The following is a 24,683-nucleotide window of genomic DNA, read 5'->3' on the forward strand; positions in this document are numbered from 1 at the left end:
AGATTATAATGATTTCATTCAGTCAGGACTTTACGCTGAGCCACCTGCATCACAGGTAGATTCTAGTAAAGCTTTGATTAATGGCTGGTTTTAAAATTAGTTAACTGGACTTGTAGCCATTATTTTGTGCCCATGTGGCTGGACACCACGGCACGACGAACCCGATCGAACCTGATCGAACCTGATCGAACCGTTATACCTGGGATTTCTGTCGGCTAATGTGTCTCTCAGGGTTTGAAAATGGGCCGACAACTCGTGTCATGTGAGCTGCTGGACATTAGACTAAGGAAATGAAGAAGGGAGGGTCAGTGGAGAGACCGGAGCTGAGCCTTTTTTCATTCAATGTCATCAACAGAAAGAAAAAAGGCAGGAAGAGACGATAACGACGATAATTAAAATGAGATCGATAGGTTTAATTTATCGTCCGATTAATCGATTTATCGTTTATCGCGACATATATATATATAGTATGCCAGTTCTGTTCAGATAAAATCCCAGTACAAAACATGAAATTTCATTTTTCAAGAGACAAAGTGTAAAGAATTTCCATAAAGGTGGATGTTATTAAAAGAAACCCAATTTAAATAAATGTAGTATTTTGCTTATTTTTAGATTTTTCTTAAAAGCAGAAAACTTACAAACTGGGATTCTGTGCGGTTTTATTAAACTTCCCCGCAGTTGAGAAAGTGTTTCATTTTGTCAATAAGAGTCCATTATGAGAGCTGGAGCTCCAGCGACAGCGTCTCCGCCAACAACTCGATGAAAGTTGTGCAAGTAAAGTTCCTGCTTCGCGCACCAGGACTCACATTTAGTTTCAAAATGGCTCTTAGCAGGACGGAGTCTGCGTGGCCATTATGTGGTCAGACAGCAGAGAGAATCTGAGAGCACGCTGCTCTCGCCGTCGATATCCTTCTCTGCGTGTCGCCGTCTGGCGTGAACGTTTCTGATCCCTCATGCTGCCGAGTCATTTGTCAGGACTCGTTTCTGTTAGAGCTGCCACGGTGGGCAGAACCGCCGGCACCAGTTCATCAATCAGAGACGGCGGTTTTAATGCCACATGCGTGCAGAACATGTCGAACAGCCCAATCCAAAGTGTTTGTCTCACTCTGAGCTGCAGCCCAGCAGCAGGCCGCCGTGTTTCTGCTAACGCCTAGATTATGCTACGCTAACTATGCTGGCATCCTCACAGACGGAAGAAAACAGTTCATTCTGCAGAAATATGGAAATGGTTTTAAAGAAATGAGGTGCATCGCTGTGTTTCTGAAACAGGATCAGGATTCCATAGCCGACGCAGGACACCAGCCAGAATCACATAAAGAAACATATTCAGCTCCATAAAACAACAATAGTGGGAGAAGATGGAGGATTTGCCTTGTTGTGAGTGTTTTACAGAATGCAAAAGCCCAAAATAAAACCGAGATGTTTGTGTTTAAAGGAGCATGCAGCATGGAAATCCAAACTAAATATAGAATTCAAGCTTTTCCTGCCAATAACCAACAGCATCCTGACCTGCAGCCATATGCTGCTCTCATGCATTTCAGGGACAATCATTCTCCTTCTTACTCATTTTAACAAGTAGCTCCAGCTGATCAATACTTTTAATAAAGCAATGGCTAATATGACTCGGCCTATAAAAGGCAGCCTCCGTTATTGGCCTTTCGCAGCTGATTGGTTTGGTTTCACAGGAGCGGAGGAACCGAACGGCTTCGCTCCGTCTCCAGCTGGAAACAACCCTGATGCTGAACCCGTTACTGGACACTGGCTTCATCAAACTGGACGAACTGGTTTCTCATAGCAGATCCAGATGTGGAGCAGAAAGAAGGCTGGATTTTAAATTTACTTCCTCAGCTCAACTCGTGTTAAATTAATTATGTGCTGAGAAAAGAAAACAAGAACCAAAAACATCATCAAAGGAGTAAATAAAGTGAAGATAATCCGTTTCATTATTAATAATTCCTAGATCTTTAAAGAGAAACAAATATTCACTCCTAACTCTTAGAAATATTCTAACACCATGGTAAAAGCAAATAAACAAAAAAAGTATTTCATGATTCTTGTCTAATAAAAACAGAAAATTATCCACACAGATGGATATTTGTGTTTATGGTGATTTACAGGTTACAGGTATGAGTTTTACAGTCAGTGCCATTTAATATCATAATGAATTAACTGTTACCTTCAGTTGTTTTACAACTGCTGTGTATTAAACAACAAAACTTTTTATATAAGCATTTTAAATGATCCTGTCTCTTTAAGAAGCTGCTACTCTTCCTGCCATATGGTATCCAGTCCAGCGGAGGACTAGTTAGAGCTAGTTATCCTCCTGACCGCATTACCAGCCATGTACGGCTGTCGTCCTTCCAGTGAGTCCTGGCTTCGCCCCGGTCTGCGTTAATGGGCCTAGAAATGATTATCCTGGTCTTCAAAGGTCATCCTTTTGACACAGTTGGACCAGGAAACTGAGAACATTGTCTTTTGACCCAGTTCAGAACTTCTATCTTTAGCGTTTGCACAGATCTGTAACATCTCGTCCTGCCAGGAGAAGAAACCTTTTATCCAGGCTTCGGTTCAACTCCAACAGAAACATGGCGTCCTTTTGGCCTTGGCCCAGAGTTTCTGTCCTCAATGTTTCACGTATTCCAGTGAATCAGAAAACAAGTGAGGAAGTCTGTCACTGACAGGAAGTAAACAGCCAAACGCTCTCCAAAATCACCTCTACTTTCCGTTTTACTTCTCTGTGTGAGCGGATTGAATTCTGGGTTATTTTGTGCTAATGCCCCATCAAGCCACGGAGGCAATAGTGGATTATTCCCTGTATCAGCAGGCTGAGGGAAAAAGCTAAAGTTAGCTCCAGGTTGTGCTTAAGTCAGAGGAACCGAGTCCCATAATTGAAGCCAAAGGGCAGAGAAAGGGGAGCAGCTCCAGCCAGGAGGGAGTAAAGTATTCACAAGGGGTTGATAAATGTCAGCGGTAAACATGCTGGAAGGGCTAAAGGTCTCAAAGCCTCCTGTTGTCAATGCCAACCCCCTTTAGTCGCTAACGTAAGGCAGGAACATGGAGAAAAATCGGAAGTTCAGTTCATCCATGGAAAAATACTGTTCCTGTGGAATCTGGACATAAAGATCCGGCCACTGTTTTCATCTTTATTCATATTTTAACACAAACTTCACTGCATTCATCATCATTCTGAGCAACAGAGGAAGTGGAGCTGCGTGACATCAGCTTCAACGCCGCGTCTCTTCCACTTTTCCACATAGTCATTGTTGTGCATTGCGAAAGGTTCTCAGACGTCCAGATGATGGACTGACCAGAGCTCTGGGATGTAGCTGTAAAACACGACCCTGCTGTAAACGTCTGAAACGTCTGGCTGTCCGGTCTGCTGGTCCAGTCATGATGGTGGTTCTCTAATGTTGGGAGCCAGAAACTGAACCCTGCATTAGCTGCCCCTAAAGGTCAGATTACAGATTAACTCTATGATTCAGTAACTCCTGAGTTACTCAATCAGGAGTAACTTTCAGTTTCAGAGTTTTATTTAGGGGTATCACAGTAAAGTGGCCAAATTAAACTGCACTGTGTTTAGAAGCACAGCAGCAGTGAGTCAATGTCTGCATGTTGGTGAACAGTTTTTGCTCCACAACCATCAGACTTTGGAACCAAAAGCTGTTGAGCTGGATTTTAGTATTCTGTCTTTAACTCATTCAAAGTATATTTGATACTTTTCTTGCTATTTCTTTATTATGCTATGACCTTTGAGGATTTTGGTTGATAATTACCTCATCGTGTGAAAACTGTATCTGGTCTGAAGCTGTTTTTACTCTGACTGAAGTTGATTTGTCTCAACCATCACAGCGGCGACCCATTAGCCCGGCGCTGAACGAGACGACGAGCAGCACCTGAGTTAATGCCGACACAGAAGAGTCCACTGGAAGCAGCGATGAGTTAACAGCCCTGCAGTCTGACCGCTGTGTATCCATGTGGAACTGAGTTAACTCTGCAGAGCGTCTGCACTGACGGCAAGCATCAAATCACTCTCCCTGCTTCTCACCAATGAATATTCATGTCAAACACTCTCCATCAAACCCCATCCAGCCCCGTGTCTCTCAGCGCAGGACATGAAAGGGTTGATGTACATATCCATAATTATTACCTCTCCTCTTCCTCGGCATCGACCAGGTGCTTTCAGCTGTTTGATCCGACTTATTAAACGTAACTCCTGTCTCTTGATCTGAGGCATTTAAGCCTGCTGCTAATTGAACGCTGCCTGACATTTTAGCTCATCCAGACCCTGCCAGACCTGACAAACATGTCAGCTTACGCCTTTCAGTATAATTGGGTTTCCGTCTCGGCTAGCCGCCCCTGGTGGCGGCGCTGAGGCCGGAAGGCCGGCGAGGCGTGAATGGAAACCCAGATACAGGTTCATTACGTACGGATGATCCCAGAAAACAAACTACAGGAAGTCTCCTTCTCCAGACATCTGATCTGACGGGACTTGAACCAGAGAAATAATGACTCCTTCCAGCAGCAATCATCAATTAATAACATTACATTTACCCTCTGGTGAGTATTTACCACAGCACTGGTTTCAGATCTTTCTAAAAGTCAGGCTGTTTTCACAAATGTCATATGTATCAATATTTACAGTCCAAAAACGATTAAGGGTAATTTAAGAGAGGCATAGAATAAATATCATAAAAAGTTTATGGTGCATGGCTCATAAAAACACAACATTCTGCTTCACATAAAGAAACCTTTACTATTTTGATCATTTTGTTTTAATTTCTAACCAGAATCTCAAGACCAAACACTTGATTTACGACCACAGTTTGGGTCCCGACTCTTAGAACGGCCCAGTCAAAGTCCAGAGCTCCATCCAATCCAGAATGTGTTGTAAGACCAAAAAGATTTTTATCCAATTTGAGTAATCTTAAATAATAGTCAAAAAATTCTTTCTAAATATGACATGAGGAATTTCATGAATTATGTTGAAGAAAATGTGCAAACATGTTATAAATGCTGGAATGTTGCAACCAAAGCAAATAGTCTTACAGTTAGCTAACAGTCTTACAGTTAGCTAACAGTCTTACAGTTAGCTAACAGTCTTACTGTTAGCTAACAGTCTTACTGTTAGCTAACAGTCTTACAGTTAGCTAACAGTCTTACAGTTAGCTAACAGTCTTACTGTTAGCTAACAGTCTTACAGTTAGCTAACAGTCTTACAGTTAGCTAACAGTCTTACAGTTAGCTAACAGTCTTACAGTTAGCTAACAGTCTTACTGTTAGCTAACTGTCTTACAGTTAGCTAACAGGGCTAACTGAGGTGCTCTGATCAGAGTCAGCAGACGGGGCAGGACATTTAAATCACTGAATTTTCTTTGGTTTTTAATTTCATATATTTTAGTAGCCATCTGCTGAACCACATTAACCAGGATTTAGTTAATCTTTTAACAAATACCAGATAGTGGAGGGTGTTTTATCTGAAGTACTTCAATCTTCCACTACTGCTGCGACTTTTCACCATTTTTATTCATTTTGGTTTCTGAGTGCCGGAGTCGGAATAAGAGCAGACACTTCGTGGCGTTTGCTGATGACTGTAATTGTGTCTCTGACCAGGACTCTGATCGGCTCTCCATTGGAAGACTCTGATCGGCTCTCCATTGGAAGACTCTGATCGGCTCTCCATTGGAAGACTCTGATCGGCTCTCCATTGGAAGAGTTGTATCTTCTGGAGGAAGCGCTCATTTCTCACATCAACCACTCAAAACCAAAGAAATGTCCATTTCAGAAAGAAACTGACCTTGTTCTGCCATTTCTATCCATTGGCAGGTTGCTGAAGTTGTACATCACAAATAACTTTTGTGTTGGGCTTCCAGTTTACTAACGGGCTCATCGAGCGGCATCTCCCAGCATGCATAGTGTCAGATATCTCCATTGCTGACGTCACAAGTGTTATATAAAACCCAAATTTTCTTCACACCTGCTGGACGGAAAAATGACTTTTTACAACGTCCAAATTTAAGACATTCCCGTTTGTCTTTACAATTAAAACTTAAATTGGCTGCCGATAAATAAATCCACTATTAAATGGTTTTAACTTTAACTGTAATTTACTCTCAGAAAGGAGAACATCTGTATCGTCTGCAAAGTGAACAAAGTCCAGACAGATTGGAACATTTTGTCGCTTTGGGAGGAAAAACCAATCTGTCCACCTTCACTCTCTGGGTGGACAATAAAGAGTCAGAATCATTAAAGACCTCCCTGCTTCTCCCTCTTCCATCCCAGCCTGCCGCTCGTCCTCAGCCTCGCCGGCTCCGGGCGTTTTGCTGCTCCGCTTGGAGATTCTTGCCTCGGGCCCAGCAGATGTTACGTTCCCTCGCAGACCCACCGAAACTCCGCCTCCCAACAAACCATCATCTGTTAGCTTCTCCTCCGCTGCTCGTGTTGCTGTGCAGCCAGCAGACCATGGCTGATCCGCTGCGATTCTTCCAGCATGTGGCCTGGAAACGCCGGCAGATAGAAAACGCTTCACCTCCCTTCTGCAGCACTTCTTCTCTGAATCCTTCACCTACATGAGTTCATATCAGCAGGCTGTGGCTGCAGCAGGTGGAATAGCTGCAGGTGAGTCTGGTGAAGGCAAGCAAGCGCTGTAATGACTGGCTGATCAGCAACAACTTCACAATTCTGCTGCAGGCGAGATTATGCAACATTCTGCTGAAAGTAAGTAATAAAAGTTATTTTTGCTCTCTGCCCTTTTGAATATTCATCCTTCATAAATATTGATTTTTCCTTACAGTTTCTTGCTGCTTTCAAAGTAAAAGCACTCAACTGGTGAAACAGAAAGTGGCATAAATTGATTTGTGAATTTAATATTTCCACCACTTCACATCACACATTGCCACATCACAAATAGTTAATTATATGTGTTTAATAAGGACCTGAAATACTGAACTTAATAGAATGAGGACCTCCGGACAGAAACAATCCAGAAATGAGATGGACAATTTGAAGTTATGTTTCCTAATTTACTTTTTCCAAAACTCATGTTTTCTATATTTCCATGTTTAAAGCTACAATAAAGCACCTGGCTGCAGGTCTGTTTCCTTCTTAACTGTGCAGTGATAATCAACACACGGCAGGATGGTAAATTATTAATTTAAAATGCAGAATTTCACACAAAAATAAGGGAAGCTGCACGGATCGACAGCAGAAGTGAAGAATAACAGCAGGAATCAACTGACAGGCAGTTTGAGAGACTGAAGCTCATAACTGCTGAACACAGAGACTTAAAGAGGCGCAGCAAAAGCATATGAGCTGGATTAGCAGAAATACCCAAAAACCCCTGATGCCATTCCTGTGGAATGTCATCTCTGCTGTTACCAAGCCACTATGGTCATGAGACTGCAACAGTCTTCAGTCAGAAGCCTCTTCAGACTGACTGCTACAGGAGAACCAGCATCTCCAACCACAACGACTCTGAGGAGCCTTGGACTGAGGAAGCTGTGGCTCATGGCGGGACCCAGTCGGAGGAGCTGAGGTAAAGGGGGTTAAACTCACAGAGAGCAGCAGCGTGTGGTGTGAGGAAATGAGAGCCGAGCTCGAAAGGCGAAGCTTTCAAATGACCAACCAATCTAGATTTTTATGTCTACCTTTCATCAGGAGTCATAACTCAAAGGATAAGACCTGAACACAAGACGCCAAAACCAGGTTTCTTCACAACATGCCTGAAGGTCCAACAGTAAGAACTTAACTTTGGCTCAGATAAAATCTGAAGACAGTGAATGTAGTTTTTTAATGACTTACAGTCAGACAAGACTACAAATACGCCTCATTTTCTGTGAATCTCCTTAATTCCACCAGCTTTGATAAAAAGCAGGAAGAGGCTCTTAGCTCTCTAAATAGATTACAAGGCTTCCAGAGAACAATGAGGCCAATAAATTATGTTAAAAATGGGCTTTAAAGATCAGAACCAGGACTTCAAGCGAGATGCATAACAGAACTATAAAGTATGCTATTGTTTTCTGTTTAATGTACTTCAGAAGGAGAAGTGAAATTAATCATGGCTGACTTCCATTTGGCTACCTTCTTTCTTTTCAGTTTCAGACTTCTGCTTCCAGCTGCACTGAAGTTAAATACACAGATTTCAATTCAGCAAATATGGAAACATATATTAAAATAAGGAAATGTTTGTGAACTGATGTGTTCAGTTATTCAAAAAGTTCATCTTCTTATCAGAGCAGCTGACAAAAACCTTTTAGTGTTCAAAGAATTCATTGTGATCCATTTCTGACAAGCAAACCGAAGCACTTATAATGAACAGCTTGACTCTAAAAGCTGAAAACCAGTAAACTGAAATAATTATAAAGTCAGAAGTAGCATTTTTAATACAGACAGTAAGAAGGTTTTACTAAGGCCTGATGGCTTTGCTGCAGTCTAACATGTAATCCATCCATTTTCTTTCACCCTTGTCCCTCAGTGGGGTCAGGAGGGGTGCTGGTGCCTCTCCAGCTAGCGTGCCGGGCGAGAGGCGAGGTCACCCTGGACAGGTCGCCAGTCTGTCGCAGGGCAACACAGAGACACACAGGACACACAACCATACACACACACACACACTCACACCTAGGGACAATTTGGAGAGGCCAATTAACAGTCATGTTTTTGGACTGTGGGAGGAAACCAGAGTACCCAGAGAAAACCCACCATGCACAGGGAGAACATGGAGACTCCATGCAGAAAGACCCCAGGCTGGGAATCGAACCCAGAACCTTCGTGCTGCAAGGCAACAGCTCTACCAACTGCGCCACTGTGCAGCCCTAACATGTAATATATGACTTTTAATATTTGAAATCAAAGCAGGCACTGAAATGATATCATGTATAACAGCTTTTCCTGATGAGGATCATTAAAATATGAAACATTTTTAAGAAAAAGGTGCATTTAAGTTCTGATCTCAGGTAAGTTGCCTATTATTGTTGTCACGGTGTGTGTGTGTGTGTGTGTGTGTGTGTGTGTGAGGGGGGGGGTTGGTGTTTGTGAAAATGCAAACACAAAGGTCCACCCACATGGACTGGCAGGCAACCGAGGCCTTTGTGAGGAAGACGCCTGAGCTCTGCTGCTGTTGTTTAAGTCGGTGAATTTAAGAGAAAGAGCCGTATTATGCATTCCTCACAGAGAAACACTCAAGCTGAGAGCAAAGCAGAAGCCGAATCCATCTGTCACTCAATGCCTCCCCAGAAAATTCCCTTTTGTTTCCCAACCATTAGAGGCTATACCCATTTGTATGACTGCAATATGTGAGCTTCTTTTTTAAAGCAAGCACTCAGCTTCCTCGCCAATTTACTGTAATTGTGTGCTCTCACAAAAAATCTCAGGCAAAAACTCTGAATTATTTCCCCTCATGTGTGCTCGAGCTCTGATCTCACATGTATGGGCTCAGCATGGAGCCACAATATGAAAATGGATGTAATTGCTGTGTTGCCAGCCTGTTTTCTCTGTCGCTGACCCCGAGGCCAGACCTCTATTTATCCATTTTTTGCTGCCCTTTTCCTCCCCTCTCCACTCCTCCTCGCTCTCTTGCTCTCCGTCAGTTTATTTGCCGGTGCTCCCTCCCTGGTGTTTTATTCCCCCGGTCTCCAGCAGCCTCAAAGGTCTGATTTACTCCGGCTCTTGCAGTAAAAAGAGAGGCTTTTGTTTCCCACCAGCAGAAGTCACATGGTACCCTCCATGGGGGCAGGAGCAAGAATCAAAACCCTGCCGTTTCTCCTACCCTCCTTTACAAAAATCTACCTGCTTGTGTGGCTGGAAGGAGGAAGCTGGCAGTCAGTGTCGGAGGCAGAATCCTTACAGCAATATGATCAGTTTGTCTTCAAACTGCTGCAACACATAGAAACTCGTTTTAATAGGAGCCGAGCCTGAAAATGTAAGATTTCTTTTTTCCATGCGTCCTCTCTGGAAATGGACTGAAAAACCTCCACCACAAGGGGGCAGTAGAGCACAAAGACGTCTGAAAACCACGTGACGCTTATGCAACATAATGTCAGCCATCTATTGTGTTCCTGGTGGTGGTAGCAACTTCTGACAGCAAGAGTTGCATGTGAAGCTGCTTGTTTTGGTGGAAAACTTTATGAACCAAGTTATGCTTTTCAAGTTTCAGTAAATCTCTTCATCTGTTTCCATAATCACAAGCTTACAGACGTCTGTTCATTAAGTTCAGGTATTTTGAGCTTCTCATGGCTGCATCTACTGCACAGTCACACAAAGCTGAACTTTCAGCTACAGCAGCATGTGCTGAACACGACACCAAAGTGAAACAGGATTATTTCTGCAATAAAAGGTTGTTTCTATCAGCTATTCACAGACAAGGAGCCAAAACCACTGTGGCAAAAAGAACGGAGGGATTTCCAAACCCTTCGGTTCATTTGCTCTGTTCACTTTGTCACCAAAGTGTTTAGTTTAGTTTAGTTTAGATGGTTCTCTAAGCCAAACACAGCAAAGATCAGAGTTTGATTAGTCTGGTCTGCTTCCATTATTACAGCATTTCAGTTTCAAACTGAGTCTATGAAAACCAGCAGATGGAGAAAGTTACTCACAGCATCAGATGTTTAACAGACACTCTGTTTGGACACCAGGTGGCGCTCCTCTAGAGGTTTGTGGGGAATTTGATGATGTTTAATAAACACCAGCAGGAGAATGAATTTCATGAATTGTGACACTCTGTCATTCCACACGTTTCCGTCTCACCTGTGTTAAATGAATGGGTTTTCTGAATAAGGTGCTGCTTGTTAGTAAGTCATTAATTTTTATTAGATTTGTGAAGGATGAACATGCAGGACAGCAGCCTCTGACAGAGAAAGGCCGAACGCGGGTCTCTGTTAAATTGGCCGTCAGTTTCGATTCAATTTACTGAGTGTGACGACACCTACAGTGATGATGGCCCCCTGGGGTTCCCGGTGATGCTACTGTGACTCACTGTTGTTTTTATTATCTTCAAGTCCTGACACAGAGCCACGCTCCTGCAACGAGCAGAGTGAGAGGAAGGTGTTCAAACCGCGTGAGACTGAGATTATTAGTATTCATGTCTGCATGAAGGGAAGCGAGCGTGATGACAGGAAGCAGACACACAACAGCAAACGTGTGAGTCGATATATGAAGAAACAAAAGGCTGTTTCCACCCAGCTTTACTCCGACTCATCTGTTCCTGGGCCTGGTCTCACCAACCCTGCCAAGCTGTTTGCAGACCTTCATCTGCTTGCTGTTCTGGTTTAAACGGCGGTCTAGCTCTAGTCTGGGTTTAGACGGTGGTCTGGCTCTAGTCTGGTCTGGTTTAGATGGCGGTCTGGCTCTAGTCAAGTCTGGGTTTAGACAGCGGTCTGGCTCTAGTCTGGTCTGGTTTAGATGGCAGTCTGGCTCTAGTCTGGTCTGGGTTTAGGCGGCGGTCTGGCTCTAGTCTGTTCTGGTTTAGACGGCGGTCTGGCTCTAGTCTGGTCTGGGTTTAGGCGGCGGTCTGGCTCTAGTCTGGTCTGGTTTAGACGGCGGTCTGGCTCTAGTCTGGTCTGGGTTTAGGCGGCGGTCTGGCTCTAGTCTGATCTGGTTTAGACGGCGGTCTGGCTCTAGTCTGGGTTTAGACGGCGGTCTGGCTCTACACTGGAAAAAGTGTGGCCCAGCTTAAATTAAAAAAATTGATGTCCATTTGTTGCATCTAATATATTTGACTTCACAGAATCTAAATAAAGTGGTTTGGTACAACATGACTATTTAATATTGACTCAAACCATATTACTTTACTTGACCCAATATTAATTCTTCACCTTTATCCAAGTTAAATTATTTAAATTTTAGTTTTGGAACCAAACTAATATATTTAAATTGAACCCATCAAATATATATATTGCATTAATTAATTCATTGGCACCATGAAATTCTTTTTTTTAAATATTTCATAAACTTGGTTTCATAAACAATTTGCATCACTCACATCACACTTAACACACTCCAGCAACAGTTTTTTTCTAAGCCATTTATTCCTCAAGTAAAAAAGGACAAAAAAAGTTGGATTTTCAGACAAACAAATATAAACATGTCATTGTTGCTCTACATCAGAGAAATGAAATAAAGACAATATGGCCTATCAAGCAAAATTAAATGGACAGAAAGCATTCACTGTTGTTGTACTGTTCAAACACATCTGAACTTGAAGGAATGTTGCATCTGTAAACATCATCAAAGAACTAAAATTCCAACAAAAGCACTCCATGAAAGTGACCCCGTGAGCCTGTATAACAAAGTGCTGTGAGGTGGTCTACCTCTTAAATAGATGCCAGTGGCAACTACATGCACACATTAAGCACACACAAATATACACTACTGTGCAGTTTTGAGTTCACCACTGAGTTTGCGAATCTTGGAAGTCATCTTGTTGGAACCAAGCTCCATCAGGATCTTCTGAAGGGCCTCAAAGCTGAACCTGAAACCCTGTGGATACTCCATGTTAAGAGCATAGCAAAGTCCAAAGAGCATTGCCACTCCAGCTGCAAGAGAAGGCAACTCATTGAGGACTTCCACACCATCAATGACAATCCCAACGTCTTGGGGCTGCTGTAGAAGTCTTGAATTCTCTCTGAAGACGAAGACTGCCATGATGGTCCTCTCCAGCTCCTGCTCGGCTTGATCTTTCTGGGAGACCTGAGGCAAAATATACGAAATATGCAACTGAACAACTGCAGTCTGGCACACCTCATTAATCACTATATACTGTATAATGGCATAGGTGGTCTCCCGTGATGAATAAAGTTGAATCATCATTGTGACAGAAAATATCTGGACATACCATGTATTCCTTTAGAAGGTCCTCAACACGTTCTCCCAGGTAGATGATGAGAGCTTTGAGGATACACTCCCTTCGGAAATCTGCATCAGCACCCTTTAGGGACAATCAAAACGGCACCCTTGATAATTTCATCCTCTCAGCGCTTTCGTCACCCAACAAGATGAGGAGTCGGACGGGAGTCGCCATATTGCAAAGTTGGACCTCGAGTTGTTGATGTAGATGCCCTGACAGTCAGTGACGTTCAGGAAGCTGGAGTCAAAACCTGGGTGGCAGGAGAATAAAACGAAAGACAGAAGGAAAGAGAAATTATTAATTCACATTCACAACAACCTTGTGTCAACATACAGATGAGATGAAAGCTTTGAGTTGTAATAAGTAAGGTGCATCAGTGCCCCTTTAAGTTAATCTAATATAAAACAATGCGTATGCACTCCTTTTCTATCAGTACAAGTGCCCCTGTCTGTTAGTCCATTGTCACAGTATGTCAGCCCCTCAAGGTTAGTCTATGTATTTGTTTGAAATCACACTTCATAAGATACCTGCCAGCATGCCATGACATATCTCTGAAAACACAATGCATTCGGAAAATGAAGTTCTTAACCTACAGTAAATGGGGCAGTGTCGTGAACAAAATGCATGAAAACCAGTTGTAGAGCCGAACAAAAAGTTTAAGGCTTAACAAGGAGATTCGCTTACCGAGAGCATATCCTGTGAAACCGTTTTAACAGTTGGACAAACCAGAATGGCGAACACTGGGAAACACCACCGACCATACAAGTATAATGCATGCACAAAACACCATTAATTTTCAAAGGGCCTCGCTACCATTAACAAACTGGGACTTTACAATCATAGTGGTATAAACACACTAGACTAACTAATTGCTAACATGGCTTTACATGGGTTAAGCTAGTCAAGTTCACCGTGTAGCCGAGCTAACCGTGGTGGAAGCTATTGATTGGTAACGAATTATGCCTACCTTGATTAATTCCAGCTACAACCGAACAATGTACACATAGTTATATTTCTCGTGAAATACGTGTAAGTTCAGAAATTACACCACATTTAACCCAGCGAAAAAGAAAGCGTTTACTGGGATACCCACATTTAGGCGGGACTTTCAGCTTGCTAACCAGGTGACATTAACTCAGTCTTTTGCATTAATACAATTGTAGGCTTGTTAAGACACGTTTACATCAACTTAGTTTAGTACTTACCGCAGGTTTATTCTTTGATGACGTGCTCGGACGTTAATCATTCCTTCTTCCCCATGCCGAAACGAACGAAGCTCTCCAAGCACTTCTCCCCAACGTCTTCTCACGTGACTCAGATTGAAAATATGACATCATTTCCTTTCAGCATGTTTTGAGAGGAACCAAAATATTTGCTTTCTTCCCTTCAGAAGTGTTATTAATTCAGTCTGAATCAAAATTGACACCTCAGAATGCAAAAAAATAGACTTTCACAACCAAGTCCATTATTTTACATTGTATTCAATGGTAGTTATTAGCTTGAATGAACAACTCTGTGCTACACTTTTTCCAGTGTAGTCTGTTCTGGTTTAGACGGCGGTCTGGCTCTAGTCTGTTCTGGTTTAGACGGCGGTCTGGCTCTAGTCTGGTCTGGGTTTAGGCGGCGGTCTGGCTCTAGTCTGGGTTTAGACAGCGGTCTGGCTCTAGTCTGGTCTGGTTTAGACGGCGGTCTGGCTCTAGTCTGGTCTGGTTTAGACGGCGGTCTGGCTCTAGTCTGATCTGGTTTAGACGGCGGTCTGGCTCTAGTCTGGGTTTAGACGGCGGTCTGGCTCTAGTCTGTTCTGGTTTAGACGGCGGTCTGGCTCTAGTCTGTTCTGGTTTAGACGGCGGTCTGGCTCTAGTCTGGTCTGGGTTTAGGCGGCGGTCTGGCTCTAGTCTGGTCTGGGTTTAGGCGGCGGTCTGGCTCTAGTCTGGGTTTAGACAGCGGTCTGGCTCTAGTCTGGTCTGGGTTTAGACAGCGGTCTGGCTCTAGTCCGGTCTGGGTTTAGACGGCAGTCTGGCTCTAGTCTGGTCTGGGTTTAGACGGTGGTCTGGCTCTAGTCTGTTCTGGTTTAGACGGCGGTCTGGCTCTAGTCTGGTCTGGTTTAGACGGTGGTCTGGCTCTAGTCTGTTCTGGTTTAGACGGTGGTCTGGCTCTAGTCTGTTCTGGTTTAGACGGTGGTCTGGCTCTAGTCTGTTCTGGTTTAGACGGCGGTCTGGCTCTAGTCTGTTCTGGTTTAGACGGCGGTCTGGCTCTAGTCTGGTCTGGGTTTAGACGGTGGTCTGGCTCTAGTCTGTTCTGGTTTAGACGGCGGTCTGGCTCTAGTCTGGTCTGGTTTACATGGCAGTCTGGCTCTAGCCTGTTCTGGTTTAGACGGCGGTCTGGCTCTAGTCTGTTCTGGTTTAGACAGCGGTCTGGCTCTAGTCTGTGTTTAGACGGCGGTCTGGCTCTAGTCTGTTCTGGTTTAGACAGCGGTCTGGCTCTAGTCTGTGTTTAGACGGCGGTCTGGCTCTAGTCTGTTCTGGTTTAGACAGCGGTCTGGCTCTAGTCTGTGTTTAGACGGCGGTCTGGCTCTAGTCTGTTCTGGTTTAGACAGCGGTCTGGCTCTAGTCTGTGTTTAGACGGCGGTCTGGCTCTAGTCTGTGTTTAGACGGCGGTCTGGCTCTAGTCTGTGTTTAGACGGCGGTCTGGCTCTAGTCTGTTCTGGTTTAGACAGCGGTCTGGCTCTAGTCTGTGTTTAGACGGCGGTCTGGCTCTAGTCTGTTCTGGTTTAGACAGCGGTCTGGCTCTAGTCTGTGTTTAGACGGCGGTCTAGATCTAGTCTGTTCTGGTTTAGATGGCGGTCTGGCTCTAGTCTGGTCTGGTTTAGATGGCGGTCTGGCTCTAGTCTGTTCTGGTTTAGACGGTGGTCTAATATTTTTTGGGACTTGAAGCCGTTGTGCTCTCCTGTTGTTCCTCTGCAGTTCTGCCTAATTAAAACAGCTTCTGAACCTTTTAAGCGTCTTTGCCGAGGTCCCACCTCTCTCAACACAAACACAACAAAAGCTTGTAAAAATGGAGTTTTTACTCTCGCTCTGCCTTTCAGTTTGATTGAATTCAGTTCATGACACGCAGGGAGAAACACAACAGAGACGGTTTCATGGGAAATGAGAGAGAGAGTTAAAAAATGGACCAGTCTTTGTGCTGTCCAGCTCACCAGAGCAGCTTTTTAAACAGCATATCTGCATCCATGATGGGAACAAAGATCTGAACTCTGTGATGTTCAACTCTCCAGAGCCTGAAAGTCTGAATGGACACAACAAGGTCGGACAAGAGAGAACCGCTGCTGTGTCAGGGAGAAGCATTTGGAATAATTACAGAATTATATCCACTGAGAACGGACATGCATAAAATACAGGAGAAATGAATTGTAATGGTCCAGAGTGATAATGGAACCTGAGTTAATTTTCCTAAATGGACCAGAGCTGAGAAAAAGTCATTAACACTCATCATAGCTGATGTGCTGCTTCTGATTTGCACAGAAAGCTTTTCCAAAGCTGCTGGACAAAAAACAGGAATTCTCATCAAATCAGATTTATTTCCACTTCTGCTGCAGGACAGGATCGGTTCTGTTGGGACATCATTTTCCCTTTTCTTGGACTTCAAAACATGACAGAATCTAATGGAGTTCTGGACATTTCCTGTTTAAATCCTGCATGCAGCATCTGATCCGGTTTCAAACACACGCCTCAGAGCAGATTGGATCCAGGACCATCTGATTTCGTCCGCAGCGTCTGGAACCACACACGGCCGTGTTCAGCTCCAAATGGCCACTAATTAGCAGGAGAAAAGAAATTACCTGCTCGGCTTCCCGTCTGACTGATGGAGCATTTCATTCATCCAAGCATTTATTCCTTCATGTTTCTGGGCAAAAGTACCAAATCAACAGCAGGGATCGGTGAGCACTGGCTCCGTCTGACTGCAGAGTGTTAATGTGGCTCTGGCCGTTCACATCAGAACAGAAATTGAAGGATTGGGATGTTTTCAGGAGAGTTAACTTACAAAATCAAATACTTGAAATGAAGTGTAAATAGTTTTCAGTATCTCCTTCTGTCTAAATGTCTTTCATATACTGTAACTCTAAAAAGTACAGATTTGATCTTCTGGAAAGATCTGAGAACCAACAACCAACACAAACAGGAAGACATTTGGTGTTTCAAATGTTTCTGCTGTACTTGTGAGCAGAACTGCAAAATGAACACAAGTCAGTATTTTATTTATCTGTCTGTAGATAAAGAAGTGAATAAACACCCAGGGTTTTAAATAAGTGCATAAATAAAGCAGTAATTAAACTTATAAACCATGTTCAGGATGTTATCCTCCTACAGTATGAAGGATGTGAGTCAGTTTTTATGTTTCATATTTATAAAAATGTTATTTGTGTTTCTTCATCTCATCATTAAAGTTAAAATTAAAGGCATGAATGCATCATGATGTTTAGGTTTTCCTGTTTCTGCTGTTCTTGGTCTTTTCCTCATCATTCTAACTTCCAAGCTGCTCAACCAGTAACACCAGTAACACCAGTAACCACCTCTGGTTGAGTCCTGAGGGTGTCCCACATCACTGCCAGATCTTCCAGGTTTCTGTCATCTCCTGTGTTCCTGCCTTGTTTTTAACCCACATGATTAGAATAAAACTAAAACCAGATGGTTTTAACCGCTCCCTGACAAAACCCTCAAATATCCAATCAACTGATTTCCATTTCATCAGCATGAACAGCTCGCCCTGCGTGTCTTAGTGGGATCTACAAACAATCAGTTCTGTTCTGAGCGTCTTCCTGACAACCCAGAACAACGAGTCAGACATCAGCTGTAAATGACATTTCACAGTCTGTCGCCGGAGCTGAGCAGCAGACAAGAGCAGCTCTAGCCTGAGAGCAAACAGCCTCACCTTCCTCTTGTTGTTGGGGCTCACATACAGGTAGCTGAGGATCGTCTTCGCTCCCACTTTGTCGTTCAGCTTCTGGTACGTTGCTCCATAGTCAGTTGACCTGAAATTTAATCAGAAAGGTCTGGTGAGCAGATTGGTGAATTACTAGTTGCAATTAAACATTTTCTGCAGAGATGGCAGAGCGAGAGCAGGAAGAGGCTGAGATGAGACGAAGTTCCTGTTTGGTTTCAGAGTGACGGAGAAAACCCAGCAGGAGGTCAAACAGCTGCACCTTAAAGTCGTACACAACGCCGAGACACGACTCGTTGGTCAGCAACACAGATTCATGTCAAACAAAAAGTTTAACTTCTCCTGAAGTTAAACTTTCAGGAGATCGTTTATGTGCAGCGCCAAGGAAAAATATTCGCTTTGGCTTTTTTTGTTACAAACGTTTAAATCCATCAAAGTAATTCAGTCAATAATAAAGTTTATTTCTGTGGCTTTTTCATTTGTTTAGTTTTTATTTATCTGCCTTTTGTCCATTTATCATTCCTGAACTTAATGGACATTTTAAATGTACTGCAATGACCTAACAGTGAGTTTCCTGTCAGGTTTGGCATTTTTCCTTTCAATCCCACAGGAGATTTATAATTAATTCGATTTTTTTTAGTCAAAAATGGCAATATAAACATTTAATATTACAGTTGACAGATTTAAAGTACAACTTTTAGCTTTGATGATACAATTTCCTAAAGGAAAACTTGAAATACTTTTTAGCTGCTCTGGATCACAGAACCTGAACAGATCGGACTTCAGATCATTCAGAACAGGAACCTTTGTTTTTATGGAGGCTCAAGTTTAGCATTCATCCATTATCCAACAACCTTATCCCACGAGGGGTCACCAGGGGTCATGTGGGGTCACCAGGGGTTCTGGTGCCTATCTTCACACACACCTAAGGAGAATTCAGAGAGATCTAGTTCATATGAATAATTATTAGACGCACTTATTATTTGATTAACTACAAACGTAATGTGTGAGGAACTGAAGGAACTCCAGTGTTTTGTGGTTAACGAAGGAGCCCAGTGCAGAGCCGGACTGTGGCAAAGAGTTTTAGTATAAATAATAAGGAGAAAACCCAGGAAAATGGAGCAGAATAATAGAAAGAACCAGGCAGCTCACACAGAGGACCTGCAGAGTCTGTAGGAGTTACAGATACTGCACCTGCCAACAGCCAAACTAATAAAGTTACACTCCTCTGATCACGTCACAGTTAGCTGGTTAACTCCATCTGGAGCTGATTGCTCTGTCTCGGGTCACCAGAAGGTCACCACATTTACAGGCACATTAAAGTAAAAAATAAAACTTCTTTACATAATTGTACAGAATAAAAAGTAAAGTTTTATACATTGAATGCATAGAAAACATTTGATTCTAATGAGACTACATTTGGTCTCGTCTTCCTCCTTGTTTCTCCACTGAAAGAAACTTGAAGAAGTTGAGCGTTCCCCATGGGACGAAGGTTAATTAGCAGCTCTCTCGTTTACCAGAACCTCACACCTGATCCGACAGGTGGAGCCTGTTTGCATGCCGTGTTTGAAGGAACTATTTACAAGTAAAAAACTAAAACTCATTGATATTCAGACTCCAGAATAAATCTTTGAAGAAATCTCTGAGGCAGCGATGATTGACGACCACCTAAATCCTCCCCATCTTCTGCAGTTACAGTGGAATTGTTTCAAGATTAATATCTTCCAAAAGAAAATGTTTTCTTTGAAAACATTTCCTGAACTTCTTTTTATCTAAAGATTAAACGTCACATTCAGACTGAAGAAGTGAGTCATCAAGAGCAGAAAAATGTTTAAACTGTAGAGATTCAGATAAAAGTTGACACATTGGATTCAGAGCCGAGTGGCTGGATGAGTTTTATTGATACGGATAAATAAGTAAAGGAAGCTGCATTTTTCTCCAGTGTTAGTTATATTTATGGGGGTCAGTGTACTGGAGTCACTTTTTCTTCTCCTGACCTGAATAAAGGAAACGCAGGACTTCTATTTTTATCTTCAGAGACGTACAACCAGACGAGACCTGCTTTAACTTCCTGAACTTATCCAGATCATCCTGCAGGATTTTCAGCACGTTCAGGTACGTCTAGACAAATTACAGTAGAAATAAATGAATAGACTCATCTTATTAAAATATGTTATATAAATACACATACTGCACTTTATTTTAATCTCTACTAACGTTTCTTACTGTCAGCTGTTCTTGCCTACAGTAGATGGAAACCCGGTCTGATAAAATCCAGCCCATTGTTCTACGCTTTGCTTCGTGAAGGCAGTCTGGACTGTTCAGAAACGATTGCTTCCTGGAGGCGTGGCTTCTGTTAATGAATTAAATTTCACCTAATGCTAACATATTTAATACGCCCATTCAACGCTATGCCGTTTACCAGAACTTGACTGTGAAGTGGAAGTGCTGATCCGAACCTGTTGATGTTAATTCAGCATGCCGAAGCGTGAGCAGCACAGACTGAACGGCTTCCTGCACTTCCTCCGCTGGCATCGATAAAACTACAACCCAGGCAGACTGTGATTCTAAAACAGCCAGAAAATCACCGTCATCCTCCACAACTTATCCTTCTGTTTTCTGATTGGTCCAGCTGACATCCCACCGGAGCAATCCAAGTTAATGGGAGGAAGTCCAGACTGGGTTTTGAATCGAGTGGAAAAACGCAGGAAGGCAGCGAGGCTAATGAAAACATTCACAATTCACTCATTCATGAGAGACTAACATATGTGGCTAATTCTTGATATGCTGTTGGTACCACGATTCAATTAAAGAAACTCCAATTTATTAGTAATGAAATTATTAATAATTTAGTCTAGAGATGTGCCAATCCGGTTTTTTCCTGCTGATACCGATACCGATCACCCATGAGGGCCGATCACCGATACCGATCACCGATACCGATCACCGATACCGATCACATAATTTTGTATTTTTTTTTAATCATACGCACTACCGGTTACATTATGTGGAAAAAGGAACCATGAATCCACCTTAATTTAGACAAAAACTTGTTTTTAATAACTGTTTCCAAGAAGAAAACTAAACAAAACAGACATTGTGCAAATTGTCCTGCTATCAGTAATACTATCTTTAACAGACTGATAACATATGGAGGCTCTGAAGAGGCTAAATTATGCAGAGAGCCAAAATAAAACCTCTCAACATTGCCAACAAAAATTCAAGTATAAAACTTAACATTCAAAGGCAAATACAGGATCCATTACAATAAACAATCCAGAGTTACTGAATGAAACCTTCCTGTTAGCATGGTGGCTAGCTGATTACTGCTAGTTCTGAGTGGCTGTTTCTGACTGAGCGGAGTAATTATGCAGAGCAGGGAGGAGATCGATTATTTTTTAGAGATTATCTGTCTCATGTTAGGACAGTGAAGTTTTAATACGTATGTAAAATGTATTTTTTAGGTTAGATGCTGCAGCTTTAAGCAGAGGTTTGGTGTGAGAGTCACTACCAGGTGGAGCAGAAGCGGCGCTCCGTCTGTGAAATATTACTACCTGTAGCGTAGCAGCGGTTCAACAGCGAGAGCAGAACCAGCGTCTTACATCACAGCTCCAAGACTTACATAATTTTGCGGGTTATTTGTTTAGCTTTCTGACCGTCATGCTAATCCAGGTGAGTGTTTGTAGCTCTGCTGCTTTACCTGCTGTCTGATCCTCCGTATGTCTTTTTACTGCAGTGAGCCTCGATGTAGCCAAACTCCGTCAAGTATGGCATGGTTTTTATGTCTATTAGCTTTGTTGTGTTGATGCATTTTGACCTGCTTCAATTTTCCGCCGCAACACGCAAACGTCCCCATTCACTCAGTGCGTTTTAGTTTCACATCGCTTAGGATTTGTTGCTGCACGTTTGCGCAGAGTGAAGGAAAGAGGAGACCAGCTGCACAGGCAGGCTGCAAGATGAGATGCAGGTGATCGGGATCGGCAACAAGAGCCAACGATCGCTGATCACCGATCATACACTTTTTCACGGAAATCGGCCGATTATGATCGGTGACCGATCGATCAGCACACCTCTAATTTAGTCATAATTAATAATTACGCAAACCAAATATTGATGCAAATCCTGGAGTCCCAAGAAGATGAACAAAACCTTGAAATGTTTGAATAATTAATTTACATAGTATGAGTTTTCACGTTTTAGAATAAATTACTAACATAAATGAAGTTTCCTCTAAATATTTGATTCCAGGTGATGCAGCTGTAACCTTCATCACAGAGCAGCAGGGCTGGATTTTCTTCAGCCAGTCAGGCACACTTCATGTTTACAGAGCTGTAAATCGATGTAAACTGGTAAATCCACATCGTCCTCAGAGGAGCGTGAATATATTCTAATGTCGGCCACACCACTGATGACAAATCTGTGCTTGGATAGGATTTTAGTGTTTCAGGCTGTCTTTGAAAGTTTGAACGACTTCTCTGAGCTGCCAGGTTTAATTTGTTTTCAGAGGCCTGGGGCTCAATCAAGGAGTTTTTCTCATTTCACACAAAGCCAGAGAAAAAAAGCCCAAAGCATGCAAATCCTAAAAATGCAGCGGAGACGGCCCTAAACGCCTCGCGTGACTTCAAATAAAGCAATCACTCACATCGACTGATATATTCCTTTCATTCCTTTAAATCCAGACTGAAGATCTTGTTTAAAGGGATTTCAGAGAATGTCACCGTTTACAAAAAGCCATGAAAATAGAAAAATATTCTCAACATATTACCAATTTGCTTCCCTTGGGGAACCTTTTCAGGTTTACTCTGGACTGTATCCATGGTGAGTGAATACGTTACCATCTGACGGGTGAAACTGGTACCATTTATCAGAAATCATTGGTGTCTGGGTTCACTGGGCAGTGACATCATCGGACTATTGATCGGCTCCTGTCACAGAAAACCTGATTTAAGACCCAGTGACGCATTTCTACTGTGGCAGCAACTTTAAACGCGGCGCGCCGCCCGCATCCCAGGAGGATGAAAGCACATCAAGTGAAAAATGATTATTTTTCAAGGACGAAACGATGCAGTGAAAAAGTATTTACCCCCCTGACAGAATTCTTCTGTTTTTACTCTTAGCTCACCTAACTAAAAACTGCAGATTATCAAATAAACTGAGGTCAGACAAAATAATGTGAATCAAATTAGTTCAGTTAACAGAAAATAAAGTCTTAAAATAGTTACAATCGAACTCTGGTCCGTCTAAAACCTCTGACTCGGTTCGGTTAAAGAATGAAAGCAGGAAGTGGACTACAACGCAGGGCATTCTGGGTAAATACTACCAAACAAACAAGCCAGTCTAGCGCTAGCTGGAGAAATGGTTTGTGATCTTTTACCAACCTCTGAAATCTGACATTTTTGTTTACATTTCATGAAGAAGGAATCCACACCGTCAGAGAGGATTCAGTTGAACCGAGTCTAAAGGACTGTCAGGTGGGAAACAGCCTACTGCACCGTTTCCAAACAACAGCGTCACCCTGAAGGTGAGTCATGGAGGCGTTAGAGTGACGGCCTGGAGCTGCCGTCCTGCTCAATGAACCATGAACTCTGGTCTCCAGCAGAAGCTCCTCCATCATGGTTAAGTAGCAGGACAATGATCTGAAGCACACCAAGATACCAACAAGTCTAAACCACCAAGGAAAATTTCAGAGTGGCCTAGTCAAAGTCTGAACTTAAGTAGGGCTAGGATACTTGGGATGACCTTAAACAGACCATTCATAATAAAAACGCTTCTTTGTGGCTGATTTAGGGCTGTTGTAAATGAATATTTTAGTATTCGAGTAATCTATCGATTATTCTTACGATTAATCGGGTAATCGGATTAAAAAAGATCAAATAAAACATCGGTAAATCTAACATAACAGCAGTACTACTATCGCATATCAATATCAGTCCAATTTTTCCACATTTTAGCTTCCCTAACAATTACTTTTCTGTAGTTTAGAAAATTAACTTGTAACAATAAAAGCTCACTTTAAGTTAACATGAAGAAGTTATACAAAAATCTGAAATTATAATAAAGAGGCTCACCGATAGCCTGTCTATTTGTGAGAAGGCCATTATAAAAAAAAGTCTATTCTCCAGCTTTTGGTTTATGTTTTCACCTTCTGTTGGGTTAACAGATGAACTCTCACCTCGCCCAGACATTTATAGCGTTTGTGTTCATGTTAGCTTGTGTTCATTTTAGCTTTTGTTCATGTTAGCTTGTGTTCATTTTAGCTTGTGTTCATGTTAGCTTGTGTTCATGTTAGCTTGTGTTCATGTTAGCTTGTGTTCATTTTAGCTTGTGTTCATGTTAGCTTGTGTTCATTTTAGCTTGTGTTCATGTTAGCTTGTGTTCATGTTAGCTTGTGTTCATTTTAGCTTGTGTTCATGTTAGCTTGTGTTCATGTTAGCTTGTGTTCATTTTAGCTTGTGTTCATGTTAGCTTGTGTTCATGTTAGCTTGTGTTCATTTTAGCTTGTGTTCATGTTAGCTTGTGTTCATGTTAGCTTGTGTTCATTTTAGCTTGTGTTCATGTTAGCTTGTGTTCATGTTAGCTACTGGATTTGACTCGGTCTGCATCGTCACACACAGAAACATCTACCAGCTTTGTGACGTCATGATGCGACCGGGATGATATGAAATTTATTTTCCGGTATTTTCAGTAAAGCTACCATCTGAAGCAAAGCCGCCCGGTGTTCAGTCCATCCGCTCACCTGTATAAATGATCCCGCCTTTCGCTCTGAACCAGCAGCTCCAGAGGAGAAAAGCTGCCGAACTCCAGGCATTTCAAGGATGTTTATTGGTTCCCCGAAAAACGACACAAACCCGGACATTATCAGTCAAATCCTCCCAGGCCGAACTTGAAAACTGGACGTTGTGATGCTAACAGT

General features: G+C 42.5%; 1 protein-coding gene and 1 long non-coding RNA gene across 8 annotated transcripts in view; both read right to left on the reverse strand.

Moving 5' to 3' along the window:
* The window catches only part of sorcs1 (sortilin-related VPS10 domain containing receptor 1), a 163,740-nt gene that overhangs the window by 51,162 nt on the left and 87,895 nt on the right, over nt 1-24,683 (reverse strand). For all 7 annotated transcript variants that reach the window (XM_008422146.3, XM_081611723.1, XM_081611718.1 and 4 more), the window contains exon 3: nt 17,762-17,861. In XM_008422146.3, the coding sequence (XP_008420368.2) occupies nt 17,762-17,861 (100 nt within the window). The remainder of the gene's footprint in view (nt 1-17,761; nt 17,862-24,683) is intronic.
* Nucleotides 11,632-14,370, reverse strand: LOC145553111 (uncharacterized). Its single transcript, XR_014089325.1, has 3 exons — nt 14,038-14,370; nt 12,821-13,082; nt 11,632-12,675 (listed from the first exon to the last, which is right to left on the reverse strand). It is a non-coding gene; the product is annotated as an uncharacterized LOC145553111 (long non-coding RNA).

The sequence above is a fragment of the Poecilia reticulata genome, chromosome 1, assembly GCF_904066995.2.
Source record: "Poecilia reticulata chromosome 1, P_reticulata-male-v2, whole genome shotgun sequence".
NCBI lineage: Eukaryota > Metazoa > Chordata > Actinopteri > Cyprinodontiformes > Poeciliidae > Poecilia > Poecilia reticulata.